This window comes from Enhydra lutris, unplaced genomic scaffold (assembly GCF_002288905.1).
Source record: "Enhydra lutris kenyoni isolate GAN:26980312 unplaced genomic scaffold, ASM228890v2 scaffoldscaffold48, whole genome shotgun sequence".
In the NCBI taxonomy this organism is placed as follows: Eukaryota; Metazoa; Chordata; class Mammalia; order Carnivora; family Mustelidae; genus Enhydra; species Enhydra lutris.
In genome coordinates, this window is record NW_019154132.1 from 16579240 (window position 1) to 16595152 (window position 15913).

Here is a 15913-nt window from a genome sequence, read left to right on the forward strand (position 1 = left end):
GTCTGCAGTAACCTCATGCTGTCGTCACAGTGCCTGCATCACATCACTCACCTCCCTTCATCTCATCATGCTGGCACTTGAACACCTCGCATCGTCACAGGAAGGAGGGTGGGTACCATCCGGAAAGATCTAATGAGAGAGAGAAAGGTCATAGTTACCTAACTTGTATTATAGTACAGTATATTGTTGTAATTGTTCTATTTATTATTAGCTATTATTGTATTTTATTATTAGCTATTGTTGTTAATCTCTTACTACGCCTCAGATATATAGTAAACTTGGTCATAAGTATGTACCTATAGGAAAAAGCATGGTATGTATAAGGCTTGGCACTATCTGTGGTTCTAGGCTTCCACTGAGGGTCGTGGAACGTATCCCGGTGGATAAAGGAGGACTGTTGGGTACATATATCAAATCATTATGCAATGCACCTAAAACTGATACACAATCTGTTGATTATTTCTGAATTTTTGAATGCTTGGGGGAATATTTGTGACTACAAAACTACTGATTATGTACCCCAATTTTTGTTTTGTTTATTTTAAGATTTTGTTGATTTATTTTGGCGGGGGCATAGGGGAAGGTGGAGGGGATGTAAGGAGAAGGAGAAGTAGGCTCCGTGCTGAGCAGGGACCCTGATACCCAGCTGGATCCCAGGACGCCAGGATCATGACCTGAGCCTAAGGCAGACTCAACCATCTGAGCCACCTAGGCACCCCTAAATTTTCATTTTATAGTAACCATTACGCATTAGAAATCATGACACATTAGAAATCTCGGTGAAGGGGCACTTGGGTGGCTTAGTCAATTAAGTGTCTGACTTTTGATTTCAGCTCAGGTCATGATCTCAGGGTGGTGAGATCAAGCCCCATGTCGGGTTCCAAGCTAGGCATGGAGCCTGCTTACGATTCATTCTCCCTCTTCCTCTGCCCCTCCTTGTTCCTCTTTCTCTCTCTCCCTTTCTAAAAGGAAAACAAACAAACAAAACAACAACAACAAAAAAAACCTTGGTAGAGTAAGTATGTGAACAAAGGAAAATGAAACACTGAAAAAAAAAATTTTAAGGGTATAATTATAAGGTATACCTGAAATTTTTAGCTAGTCATTTCCATTGGCCAGGTTTTTTTTTTTAATGTTATGTTATTTTACTTTACTTATTTTTTTAAAATTTTTTACTGAAGCATAGTTAGCTTCAGGTATACACCCTAATGATTTAACAAATCTGTTGACCCAGTCTTTTAGGTGATTGCTCAGCATTTAAAATAAACAAAGACTTGATATAGTGGTTTGTAGATCTGTTTCCACTGAGAGCAAAACAGATGGGATGACTTCATAACAGTAGCTAACACGTTTGTCACCTACCATGTGACAGACTTTGTATGCCTTTCTACACATATTCTAGCAACTCTATGGACGGGTAGTAACTAAAGCATAGCAAAACTAAGCTCTTCCCCAAAGACCTGCAGCTGGTGATTCCAAAACCAGGGTCCCCTATGAACAGCCCTGGTTAAAAATGGACTAAATGGGGGCACTTGGGTGGCTCAGTTGGTTAAGCATCTGGCTCTTGATCTCACCTCAAGTCTTGATCTCTGGGTCGTAGGTTTGGGCTCCGCATTGGGCTCCATGATGGGCATGAAGTCTACTTTAAAAGGCAGGGGGCAAAATGATTGAGACCTTATAAAATGTTTGCAAGTGTGGGGAATTCTCCCTTTCTGGAAACTACTGTGGGAAAGAATCGGAATGCTATCTTTATTGTGTTAGAGTAGTCATTGCCTATTGACAGAACACTGGACATAAAACTAGTATCAGGAACTGAATATTTGTGCTTTAAGGATGGGTCTTATAAAATGACCAATGAGGCAAAAATAATTTTTTAAATGATGACAACTGTCTTTTCTCCTAGGAAAATGCCTCCAGAATGCCTTAGCCTTCCAAGACAATATATGAGAGAAAATTCACTGGCTATGTTCTTACTGAAGTGTATGAAATATTTGTAAATGTGTGCCATTGCTGTGAAAGGAGTTTAAATTGTTTAAATATTTAGAATCCTAACTACTTTATTTGAAAAAAAAAAAAAAAACAAAAAACCCACCCCAAAATGTAGTTTTTAAACTCACCCAAAGGTACAATATTCAATGCCCATTTTCCTATCTTTCCCACACCTCTGGAAAATCATGTTTAAAGAAAACATTTGACAGGTCTCTGGGTGGCTCAGTCGGTTAAACATCTGACTTGATTTCAGCTCAGGTCTTGATCTCAGGGTCATGAGTTCGGGCCCCACATTGGACTCCGTGTTGGGCATGGAGCCTACTTAAAAAACAAAAAACAGGGGCGCCTGCGTGGCTCAATGTGTTGGAGCCTCTGCCTTTGGCTTGGATCGTGATCCCAGGGTCCTGGGATCGAGCCCTGCATCAGGCTCTTTGCTCAGCAGGGAGCCTGCTTCCCTTCCTCTCTCTGCCTGCCTCTCTGCCTACTTGTGATCTCTGTCAAATAGATAAATAAAAAATCTTAAAAAAAAAAAAAAAAAAAAAAATCTGGTCAACCACAAGGTATATCGCTGTGAAAGCCCAAACTGCTGAAGACAAAGACCCCAGAAACTCCCTCCAGAAGGGAAAACAAAGGTTATGTCAAAAGGATGAAGAATCAGAAAACCAGAACGGCTTTAGACCTGTCCACAGTAACCTAGGAAGCCAGAATCTGTTGGAGCAGCCCCTTGAAAATTCTGAGGAAGCCTTCCAGCCTGGAGTTCTACACTCAGCCAAACCACCAATCAGGTGTGAGGGAAAAATAAAGATAATTTCCAACTTGCGTGTTCTCCAATAAACAACTGTGCTTTCATGTACTTTTTCAGAAGACAGTGCTCTGAAATTAAGAAGACAGTTAAGGAAATACACCAAGAAATAGGCGGCTACAGAATCCAAAAAGCAGGCGATACTACATAAGAGAGAGGGGGAGATGCCTCATGGGGGAAGGTGTAAGCAGATCTCTGGTCACAGAGCCTACAGAGCGCCCGAGCCCTCAGAGTGACTCTCCAGAAGAGAGAACCTCTGAGAAGAAGGACCTAATAGCATTCCAGATGTGTTTGGCCCGCTCAAAAGGAGACTTCCACAACTGGGGAAAGTGTTCCGAGGTGAATCAGGATTAAGTATGTAGAAAACAGAGAAGCTGAACCACATGGCTACAGGAAAGCGGGTTGTAAAAACAAAACCAAAAAAAAAAAAAAAAAAAATGGAGACTGATCTTAAGAGACGTCATGACTCAGCTGTGAATGGTCATAATTGTGTTGACACCGATGATTGGTCACACAGACATTGTGACACAATAGTCCTGGGGCACAGGAAAGTATGTGCGCGTGTGATGGTGGGGATTAGGCAAGCAGAATGTGAACCCTCTTGGTTTTGGTGGGAACTCAGTGAATAATGCCTAGAACAGAAGAAAAACAAGACGTAAAGAGAGAAGCATGTTGCATACAGAAGAGGTAATTACTAAAAGCAACAGCTCAGCTACTGGAGATCGGTTGATTCTCACTACAAAAGTGGAAGGGGCAGCCGGGGGACTGTTGTGTTTTTGTAATAAGCCTTGTAGAACTGGTGACTCTTTAAATTCTGTGCATGTTTAAAAAGTTCAACTTTAAAAGGGGGAAAGGGAGGGGAGAATTCAAATGAGGGGAAAAAAATGGTAAGTAAGATGAGTTACACGTCCTATTATAAGGGAGCTCAAAAAAGAATACTCCCAGAAGAGTAAATGAAACAAGATGGGATTGGGAGGGAGACAAACCATAAGTGACTCTTAATCTCACAAAACAAACTGGGGGTTAATGGGGGGGGGGGGGTTGGGGGGGGATTATGGACATTGGGGAGGGTATGGGCTATGGTGAGTGCTGTGAAGTGTGTAAACCTGGCGATTCACAGACCTGTACCCCTGGGGATAAAAATATATTATATGTTTATAAAAAAAAAAAATCCCCCTGATATATGACACAGGAAAAAAAAAAAAAGAATACTCCCAAATTAATACAAAACAAGGAATTGAGATTCATGTCAAGTGTAATTTCCTAAAACAGATCATTAAAAAGAGAAAGTTGTGGACTTTTATGTTCCTCTCCTTTTTCCTCTCCTTTTTCCTTTCCAGATACCCTCACACCTGACCAGATGATTGTGTTTATCTGCTGTAAACCAGAGGTTATAGGAGACCTCAAATTGGCATTGGCTTTTGCCTGAATAGGAGGACTGGACAGTGGGGGCCAAGTTGGAGCTCATCGTCTCCCCTAGGCTCTTTTTAAAAAATGTATCTATTTGAGAGACAGAGAGCAGGGAAGGGGAGAGCAGAGAAAGAGGGAGAGAGAATCCCAAGCAGACTTCCTGCTGAGCATGGATCCCAACTCAGGGCTCGATCTCATGACCCTGAGATCAAGACCTGAGCCGAAACCCAAGAGTCGGACACTCAACCAACTGAGTCCTCCAGGTGCCCTTGACCTAAGTTCTTGATTGTCCAGCTGTGTGTCTGGCTTCTCTCTGCTTCTCATCTGATTCTTAGAACATCTTATGTCTAGCTATCTTGTATCCCCCTCTTCGGTTGGCTTCCTGGTCCAAGCTCATCTGTCCGTGGGCCTGGTTTCGACTCATTCCTTACCCTGACCTTGCTGTCTCCAGCCCCTGCACTATCCCTTTCCTCAGCCTAATTCTTAATTCCTGGCCCCCACCTCTTCATGAAAACTTGGCTCAATCAACTTTGAAAAACCAAGGCAAATGGAACTGCCTGGGAAGAATTTGGAGAATCTGCTGCCTTGTTCTTCATTCTTGAGAGCCAGAATAGCAGCTGAGGGCGCATGTGGGAAGAAGCACATGCATGTGTTTTGGGAGAGGAGGGGACAGCCATCTCGGGCCCCGTCCTTCTCCCTGGGAATGCTATCGTGTATATTTCCGACATATTGGTGCATTCTTTCATTGATACGTTCTCCTGTTTCTCTTAGAAACGGTTCTCAAATTTTAAACCTAGCTTCCGTGCATGAGCTGTGTTTTGGTCTCTTAAGAGGCTGTGAGCAGACTCCACAGTCCGTGGTGATTTTACACGAAGTGACATCTGATTTGCTTTTAGACTGCATTCCATACCAATCAGCCCAGCCCTGCGGTTTGTGGACTAACTCCTGTTGTCTCTCAACATATGGAGTGCTATTAGATAGTGTGAGTTGGAGTCTTGTCAGGGAGGCTGATTAAGCCATAGTCGGGGACAGCCGTCCTAAGTGTGAAATGTAACAGGCCCTCCGAAACGGCGCTGGGAGCCTCTGGAGGTGGTTGGTGCCTCTCTGTTGGGGCATCGGGAGGTTCGCAAACAAAGCAAACACATTTTTTTTCCCCTAGCATGGGCTAGGTCTATGGCAGTAACATTTGGCAAGTTGAGTAACAGGGAACATAGATAACTGTGAACAGATGGACAACTATTAAAAGATTTGAGGGGCTTTTATCATCTCTCAAATGGCCTTCACCCACCTACAGGATACCCAGTTCCCTTGCAAGATTACGTAAAGGGCTCAATTAAATTTCTTCTTCCCTTTTTTTCTTCTTCAATTGCAATAGAAGCAAAAGTTCTGATGTTAAGAGGAAAAGAATAGATGAGAAACTTCTAATTTTGAATCCCCTTGGGATTAGATGCTGATCTCAGCTGTGCAGAGAATACTGCCCCATATTTTGAAAGAGTAGCTGCTGGCAGTTTTAGAGATGACTTCCAAAATAGACAGTGAACTCCCCCATCCGTATCTGATGACCGTCTGACATTTAGATGCAGAGTAACAGAGCTATCCTCGTGTTTTGAGGAGTATAACCTTGTTTTTAAATATGGCCATGGCAAGTCGTTATGTTTAAGCTCAAACTAGTGAAATACAAAATGCAAAAAAATATATATATATATGCATTACCTGGTTCCTTGCAGAAATAAGAAATGTTGCACGTCTTAGAGCAATAATATTTATCCACCCTCTGGGGCAGCACTGTCTCTGATATGGGAGCATGCCAGTCCTCTTTGGCTCAAGATGATGCTTGGAAAGTTTGCAAGAGTGAGATCGACAAACACTGATCAAGATGAGGCATGTCTTACTCTCTCTGGGGCAGAAGGCTGATTTTGCCAAAAATAGTCATAGGGTGGTACAGTGGGAGCTGTGGTACCTCAATGTTGGATCTCATGAGCCCGGCCAAATTAGATTGGGTTCCATTCCTCAGGGGTCACCTTCCTAGCATTACGTTATAGGGCCAACAAATTTCAAGGTACTGAGGCACCTGGGTGGCTCAGTGGGCTAAGCCTCTGATTTTGGCTCAGGTCATGATCTCAGGGTCCTGGCATCGAGCCCCGCATCGGGCTCTCTGCTCAGCGGGGAGCCTGCTTCTCCCACCACCCGCCTCCCTCTCTGTCTTCTTGTGATCTCTGTCTGTCAAATAAATAAATCTTTTTAAAAAAATTTCAAGGTACTACCTGTGTACACTCAGTGTAGCTCTTGAAGGAGTGTTTGGAAGCAGGAAGGATAGATACCCAACCCCACTTTTATCCAATGTCCATTCCCTTACTCAATGTCAAACCCAGTTGCTCCCAGCTGAGACTGCTGGGTCACTGAAGCTCCCTATCTCCAGAAACCACCCTCCGCCCCCGGACCTATATTTTGTCCAAAAACAACCCACAGCAAGAGGAAATAAACATTCTTGATATTTTAATTTAAAATCTCCACCCTTCAGAATAATTGTAATCTGAAATAATCCAGCAACAGAAACGCTAAAGGTAGTGATAAGTAGAAAACAGGTAGCTCTTGGAGGTAAAAACCCATTTGCCTGCTAAACGATGCAGTTTTATAAACTCATAGTTCCACGCTGGGCTGGTTGACTTAAGGTAATTGAGTAAATAAACAACAATGATCAGTAGGTTTAGTATCTCCTGGAGAGTTATACTTGCACAGAAAGAGTCATTGGGAGTAGTTAAAATATGTTCCTACCATTTAGTAGGATAAAAGTTGGCAACGTTAACCGTGAGATACATGTTCACAGGCTTTTAAGTATATGCTAGACATAGATTGTATCATAGCACAGGAAGCATCCAACCAGACACTTGTTAATGGCGTAGGGAGTGAATTTCTTGTGCATTGCTTATGGGGCTTATAAATGCCATTGAATTGAATGAATAATAAGAATAATTTCATTGAATTGAAATTTGTGGGGTGTTTTTGTTCCAAGTTCTATGTTTTTTGGAATTACACCTGTTTTCCTGCTATGTAGAAATACTGTCTAGGTAATTAAAGCCATTCCGAGCAATTTTTATTTTCCTTCTTGCTGCTGTTGAGTTTACTGGCGTTGGCTTGCTAATCCTCCCTGATATTCACACGGACTCCCGTTTGCTCCTGTGTTTTTCTAGAATGGCAGAGATGCAGGCACTGATGGAGAGGCTGGAGCGGGTGGTCGGCCGACTGGAGCTGCTGTCTGCAGGGTCCCACCGGCCTCCTGGGGACTGCGGGGAGATTAATGGTGTCATTGGAGGTAGGGACACAAACTGTTGTCATTACTGGTCTCCGTGAGTGTCGTTTAATGTTGTCCCCATCACTTAGTTCTCCAGAAATATTTTTGTCGACTTCCTTCAGCTTCTGTACCCCTTCCCTTATATGTGACCATGACATTAACCAGATGTAAGCCATCCCTGAAAAAGGGAAAGGCAGAATGTTCCAACCCACAATCCACAAAAATTAACCGGTTATCTGTGCCTATTAAGAGCATGATCTATATGGCAAATGTCATTTTTCTTTTGTTTTAGTGTTTATAATGTTCTGCATTCCATAGTGACTATAAATATATTATCTGAGTAATTATCAAAGAGAAATTAACGTTCTCAATTACAGCGTCAATGGGAAGGAATTATCATTCTGTCGATTTTAATTTTAAAGAGAACAAGTCATTAAATTTAAGAATATAATTGGGAAGGAAAGGAGTCTGAGGTGAAGGCAAACATTGGTTTCAAGTAACATGATTACATCGCACTGTTTTACTTGTGCTTATTTCTAATCAAATGTGCCTTTAACCTTATGTGCCAATGCCACATTTGAAAAAGAAGATTTAAAAATATTATATGATCAAACATAAAAAGTTAACTACATAACATAAGAAGTTAATTATAAGGACACCATATATGGTAAACTCTCTAAGTTATCCACAGTCATTTTTTCAGTTCCTTCTTGTCTGAGGTCATAGACTTAGCAAAATAAAAATACAGGACACCCAGTTACATTTGAATTTTAGATGAACTACTTTTTTTTTTTTTTTTTTTTGGCATAAGTGTGTTCCAAATACTGCATGGGATATACTGCATGGTTACACACTTATCCTAAAAATGTATTCATTGTTTATTTGAAATTCAAATGTAACTGGGGGTTCTGCATTTCATCTGGCAGCTCTATTCTTGTGTCAAGTACATTTCCTCCTTATCTGACCCATTTTGAATCCTATCAGGCTTTGGGGGCTGGGAAAAGCCTTGGGGAATGGGGGCTTCAAAAAAAAAAAAAGCTTTCACCAGGCAAGGTTCACATTGGTGCTTCTAGAATTTCAGGCATATTTGGAACCTTGCCTTGTGTTGTATGCCTTGGGACAAAAATGACTGTGTGAGCACAAATGTACAGGCTGGTCTCCTCCCCAGCCCCCCCACCCCCGGAACAGAATGAAAATTAAAATGCTTTGAATGAGTTGAAAAGGGGTGTTGTTTAAAGGGAGGCTGCCAGGGGCCTGCAAGTTCCTTCCACATCAACTGAGATACATCTATGATTTCATTTTAAGCCTCTTTTTATTAACGGTATGGTTGGTATACGGATCCAATCAACCTCCTTTGTAAGAAAATATTTTCATGTTCACTTCAGTAACTTGGTTTCCTTATGTCTTTGACATAAGTGATCAAAAGACATTTCTTTACAAGTGCTGACCACAAATGGAGAGCCTGTGAATGCAGAAAATAAAGTTAAACTCCAACTCTCAGGAGACCGTGTCCTGTTGTTGAATGAAGGGGGAAAGAAATCCCTCTGTAGTTTGAACCTCACGTGACTTAAAGAGGTGCTGGGCTGCACTTTGTATTCTCTTTGTTAAATAATTTTGGGGGGAAATTAATAGGTCAACAAAATCGGAAGGCAGGTAATTAAATTACTTAGGTATTTAAACAGGTACGTTCTGATACAGCAAATCATTCTAAACCATTTATTAAAGTTAGGTGTTTCAAAACAACTTAGCCAGTAATTTATTATCCTGCTTGAAATGGAGTAGGGTCATTGGGAAGAAGGATAAGTAGCGAAATACCTGGAAGATACCCATCCTTTAAAGTTCGCTCATCCTCAGCAGCGCTGGTTTCATTTCTTCTTAATTTCGTGAGCCTTGATGATCTCCTAAACTCTGTTTTTAACAAATCCTTGAGGACAACCTCTTGCTTTAAACATAAACATCATTATAACAGTGATGTTGTAACTAAAGTTTAGGGAAACATTTGAAAGTAAAAAGAAACTTTTAGATGAAATCCCATCCATTACACATCTGTAATATGCACAGATCAAAGAACTGCCTTCGCATGAGCCTGGGGCTCTGTTGGGTTTTACGATGTGTTTTCTTTCTTTTTTTCCCCCTGACAATCAGGTAAGTTTGGTTCAACTGCTGAAGAAGTATTTCTGCATGCCCGCCAAGTGACAGGTACTATATGTTACGTGCGAGGAAATCTTAAGATGAATTACATACAGTCTGAATCCTCCAGACTCTTTAGTCTCTGTGCATTGCCATTCATGGCCACAGATGCTTTGATTAAGGTGCTCACAAGGTGCATGTTGTGGGGAAAGACAGGTCGTTAAAGGCTGCCCAGAGGAGGTATGAGCAGAGCGGAGTGATGAAAGGAAATTGGAAAATAGTCCCTTTTATCACCATTCCTTCTGCTAGGTAGAGTGCTTTGTCGTGTTCCTAAAACTCTCCCACTTTAGACACGTAGCAGAGTCCTCTGAGGCGTCTCCCCCAGCAACAAATGGGTTGATCTGTTTCCAGATGGATCCATAAGGAATCTTTGGGCATATCTCCCCTTTTATGTTCAGTAGTTGATAACGCACTATATTGTGAACATTAAGGTAACTCAGCTTCAATAACCTGCTTAAAAGTCAGATCGCAGGTGTATAGCACTGTTGAAAACTATTTTCATCACCCTCTGGGCCTGTGGAAATGGGCCTCTGGGAAAGCAAGGAAGCTTTATCCTACACGTTTATGAGGAGGGATACTTCAGTAGAGTATGAGAAGGGAATCCTAGGTTTTGGTTTGGATTTTTTTTTAAGATTTTACTTATTTATTTATTTACTTACTTACTTGAAAGAGAAAGAGAGAGCATGAGTGGGGGCAGAGCAGAGGGAGAACCAGACTGCCCACTGAGGAGGGAGCCTGATGCAGAGCTCCATTCCAGGACCCCAGGATCATGACCTGAGCTGAAGTCAGATGCTTAACTGACTGAGCCACATGGGCACCCCTGGTTTGAATTTTAATTGTCCGTGGGGTTGAGTTTCTCAATATTAGGGTCCTGAAATCTGGGACTAAGGCACAGTTTTTCTGTCAGTTTAAAGGCAGGAGAAGAGAAGCAGAGCATGCCAGGTGGGGCTGATGTCATTTGGTTTTGACAAAAAGTTGTCAGATCAAAACTTAATGTGAGGGGCGCTTGGGTGGCTCAGTGGGTTAAAGCCTCTGCCTTCGGCTCAGGTCATGATCCCAGGGTCCTGGGATCGAGCCCCACATTGGGCTCTCTGCTCCGCAGGGAGCCTGTTTCCCTTCCTCCCTCTCTGCCTACCTCTCTGCCTACTTGTGATCTCTGTCTGTCAAATAAATAAATAAAATCTTAAAAAACAAAAAAAAAGAGGAAAAAAAAAAGACTTAATGTGAGTTAGCTCAGCAGTCCTTTCCATGCCTCCAACTCCACTTCCTACCCCCCAGAAAGTGAGGACAGGGCAGAACAGAATATGTGACACTGGTGTTCTTTTCCCATTTATTTGCCCAGAGTTTGTTATTGCCTTTTAATTGTCCTGGGCGATCTTGGTAACTGTTTGCAAGGTCGTATCAATAAGGCTTGTGTCAGTTCTTGGATCTGCCGCTCAATTTGACCTATAGCTTTGGTCAAGTCATGTGCCCTGATTGCATCTCCATTTCTTCATTGGTAAAAGTCTGATGCTACTTACCTCATGAGTTTGAGGCAGAAATAAATTAGTCTGTAGGTGAAAGTGCTTACTCAAGTGGATGAAAAATAGCAAAGCATTGTTTTCTTAAGCCTTGAGCCGTTGAGAAACGTTTCCTAAATACTGAGTGAATGAATGCCCTAGTGAAAAGAATGAGAATGGCATGAGTGATATTAAGCTTCCATAGTTCCTATGGCAAAGCAATACTAGCTTTTCTTTAAACTCTTGGGAACTGACAAATGTGCTTCTTCCAAAGGTGTGGCACCCTCGGTGGAAGCCTTTGATAAGCTGATGAACAGCATGGTGGCTGAGTTTTTAAAGAAGAGTAGGATCCTTGCTGGTGATGTGGAGACTCACGTGAGTACTTTCCTCTCTTGTTGTCTGTGGAGAAGATGACTACTATTAAAAAAACCCAAAATGACAGAGGCGGGTGAAGATATGGGGAGACTGGGACCCTGGTGCACTGCTGGTGGGAATGTAAAATGCTGCAACCCGGATGGCATTCCTGCAATCCCACTTCTGGGCATAGACCCAGAGAATTGAAAGCAAGATCTCGAAGAGGTGTTTGTACACCCAAGTTCACAGCAGCATTGTTCGCAATAGCCAAGAGGTGGAAGCTACCTGAGTGTCTGTTGGTGGAGGAAGGGTAAACACAATGCGGTCTGTACGTACAAGGGAATATTATTCAGCTTTGAAAAGGAAGGAAATTCTGACATGTGCTACCATGTGGATATACCGAGGATGTTATGCTCAGTGAAATAAGCCAGTCGCAGGAGGACAAATGCTGTATGGTTCTACTTCCATGAGGTATCTATGATCTCATTTATTTGAGCTATCTGAGTAGTCAAACTCATAGATGCAGAAAGTAGAATGGTGGCTCCTCAGGGTTGGGGGAAGGGAGAAATGTTTAATGGGGACAGAGTTTTCATTTTGCAGTGAAAACTAAACTCCAGAAAAAGTTCTGGAGATCTGTTGTGAAATAGCATGAATATACATAACACTACTGAACTGTATGTTTAAAAATGGTTAAGATGGGGGGCACCTGGGTGGCTCAGTGGGTTAAAGCCTCTGCCTTCAGCTCAGGTCGTGATCCCAGGGTCCTGGGATCGAGCCCCCTGTCGGGCTCTCTGCTCAGTGGGGAGCCTGCTTCCTCCTCTCTCTCTCTCTCTGCCTGCCTCTCCACCTACTTGTGATCTCTCTCTCTCTGTCAAATAAATAAAATCTTTAAAAAAAAATGGTTAAGATGGAAGATTTTGTATTATGTGTGTTTACCACAGTGAAAAAGTGCAGCCTGAGGAAAAGCAAAGTCATAGAATTTAAAAATCTTGGGATTGGGAAAGACCTATAATGATATCTCGGCCATCCTCCGTAAAAAAGAAATGTAGGCATTTCTTTTTTACATTTAAAATGTTTAGCATCATCCTTGAGAGCAGTCATTATTTGCATGCATTGAGTGAAAATCCATTGTAATAGCCAAACCAATTAGAAACCTAAAAGAAATCTATCACCAGGTTCTTCTTTTTTATTTGCCTTTGTTTCTCACAGAGGATTAAATTCCAAATCCATCTGCTTATGGATTTCTCAGCAATGGCAAAACCATTTTCAGTGTAGATTCACAGAAAATCTGATTCTTGAATAAAGCTGTGGTTTGCGGTAAAAGGAAAAAAAAAGAAAAACATAAAAAGGGACTCTCTCTTACTTGTCCCCCAATTAGACATTACCTGCAACACCCAACACCAGTCTTCCACACGATCTGGTGACTCAGGTTATACCAGAGTTTCCAGAATTGTAATTAATAGGTGCTTCTCTCATCACATTTGCAATGCATTTGTTCATCACATCTGAGAAAAATGAAGATTCTCCTCATGACCTCCATTTTTATTAAATATACCTATTGAAATGCCATTGGCAAAAGAGGGGAAGCTCTGATGTACATGAGTTCTAGAAAAGTCTGCGTAATAAGACGTGTTCGCTTCAGATGTGTTGTAGAGCTCAGTAATTGCTCTGGCCTGCTCTTGAGCTTTAATGGGTTTGTTCGTAAGAAATGGTGTACACAGTAAGATAGTGGCTGAGCTGCTTCTGTTCTGAGGAGTGATGGTACCTGAAAACCACACATAAAATGGACTATTGCTGCCCATACACTAAGAGATTCTCGAGTGATTGACAGACCTTTATTGTCTTGAACTCTATTACAATTGGGTCATTATTGTCACTATTTTTTAAAGATCTTATTTGTTTGTTACTATTTTCTTAAGATCTTATTTATTTATGTATTTGAAAAGAAAGAGCATGAGTGGGAGAGGCAGAGGCAGAGGCAGAGGCAGAGGGAAATGGAGGATCCCAAGCTGACTGCACAGAGCGTGGAGCCCAACACAGCATTCAGTCCCACGACCCTGAGATCATGACCTGAGCCAAAATCAAGAGTCAGCCACTTAACCAACTGCACCACCCAGGTGCCCCTCATTATTACTACTATTTGTTCACATTGACATCGTGTTTCTGAGATACAGAGTACATTATAACTCTCATTAGTAATAGCTCACAGAACCATGTAGAGAAGTATTTTACTAAAGAATGAAGAGGCCTATTAATAGATATATTTAATTTTGCATTAGAAAACATGTAGAGTTTGCATACTAAGTAAGTCTCTTCAGATTCCATAGTAAACAGTCCCTTTCAATTCCTTTCAGAACAAAGCAAGTTATAAAAAAAGTGTAGTTCATTCATATTAAGCTTTTTCTTCTCTCCACTCATCAGCCTGAAAATAGTATGACTCAGTTGGACTGTTCTCGATAATGGATGCAAAATGCTTAAAAAATTTGTTTTTCACTAGTGGGTTTTTTTAAAGTGAAAGAAGGAAGGTAAGGAGAGAAAGAAGGAAAGAAAAAAGAGAGGGAGAGAGAGGAGGAAAAGAAAGAGGAGAGGGGAGGGGAGAAGAGAGGAAAGGAAGAGAAAAGAAGAAAAAAGAGAAAAGAAAAGGAAGAAGGGAAGGGAGGGAGGAGGGTAGGAAGGAAGGAAGGAAGGGAAAAAAGCTTGTCATCCACAAAAGTTTAGACTCTGATTCTACAACACAAAGAGAGCACAGGCAGCCATCGTCCATCTGCCCATGACTTTCATACATTGAGCAAGTGGTTTATTTTTTCTCTCTTATGGAACCATGTGTCATTGACGTTAAGCTTGCAGCTGCTGCCTCTCACATAAGCCAGAAGTGGGGGGGGGTTGAACTTTGTTCCAAGAACACACCTGTTGCCTAGAAAAGAAAAAAAAAAAAAAAAAACCCTCACATACCTGATTGTACAGTATGGAAATTTGAGAATGACACAAATGTGCGTCACGCTAAATCCTAGCCCTGTGTTTAAAAGCTATCCCACAGATACTAATGATGAATAAGGGCAGCCGAGCTATGATTTAACGTCTGCTTCGATGTGTTGGCTGCTGGTTGGGCTTAATTTACTGATCACTCAATAGTCTATTGACAGAACGGACCACAAAAAAGGGGAACTAATAGCTACAATTAGGAAGCTCTGCTGAACCAGAGAGCATAACAGGTTTAGAAAAGATTAGATCTTGTAAAGCCTTCTTAGATGCACTGTAAACCCAGGGGCTTATTTAAATTGCTCTTCAACCCAGGAACACTGATGCGGCTTGCACCCCTTTTAAGAAAAAGGTATAATTTTATCATGAGGGTTAGATTAAATGGGGTCTTCATTGTCAAAGGAAAGGGTCATCCGTAATACCAAGCCCTTGGTCAGACATCATTTATCTTTAACTGGACTAATGTGATTGTTTCTTACAAAGCTGTCCTGTTGTTATTCATGGTCTATGGACCCAACCTCGGGCTAGTTCTAAATGACTTGACAGTCATGAAACAGCTACAAGTCATGTAGATCCTCATAATGCAAACCCTTTTGGGAGATTTATGGAATTTACATTTTTAAAATGTCTCTAGAAGTCTGGAACATTTATTTTCTGCCCTTGATTAAAATGGATAAGAAAGAAACACTCTTTTATTCATCGTTTCATAAAAATGAAAGAACCATAATTTGAACAAAAAGGCAATACAATTCAATTAAGAAGTATAACACATTTAAGCATCGTGTGATTTACTCACACCGCACAATGTTAGGACCTTGCCTTCCCTGCCATCATAAAGGATGCACATTTTTAGCCAATTGTGGTAGCTGAACTCTGGGGTCACCATCACAGCTCTAGATGTGTCTAGTCTTTGTCGTTGATGCAAGTCATCTACAAAACCTTGTGTTCATTTTAGGCCGTGCTGGTTGAGTCACGTGTTCAAAGAGAGGCTGACAAGGACTAGCAGTCTGTATCTGGGTCTTAGAGCTGGCTCACCTTTTTACAGCATAACCTTGAGCTTGTCCCTTACCCTCCTCAGTAATGAGGCTGGACAACCTCACTCCCAGGGGCCTTCCTTTTCTGGCAGCCGGTGGGAGTGACCACCTGTTGTCTCGGCATTAGAGCAGGAGGGAGGGCTGGTCGGTTTCCAGACAGAGCTTGCCATAGGACATCATCACAAGCATCTTGGGCCATGCCAGGGAGAGTACTTCAGTCATCTCAACATCCAAAGCAAACAGAAGGACACACAGAACACTAAAGACAAAATATCATCCTGCTTTACTATGCTACAGAAGACACTCAGACGCCTTCATTGGAAGAGACCTTGAGGCCTCCCTGAGTCTGTCCTCCTTGGTCTTA

At 41.8% G+C, this 15913-nt stretch overlaps 1 protein-coding gene across 1 annotated transcript in view; it reads left to right on the forward strand.

Annotated features, from left to right (window-relative positions):
* Positions 1–15913, forward strand: part of LOC111156708 (cyclase associated actin cytoskeleton regulatory protein 2) — a 132745-nt gene that overhangs the window by 17952 nt on the left and 98880 nt on the right. The window contains exons 2-3 of the mRNA XM_022517746.1: positions 7393–7514; positions 11457–11557. Coding sequence (XP_022373454.1) covers positions 7394–7514; positions 11457–11557 — 222 coding nt within the window. The 5' untranslated portion in view covers position 7393. The remainder of the gene's footprint in view (positions 1–7392; positions 7515–11456; positions 11558–15913) is intronic.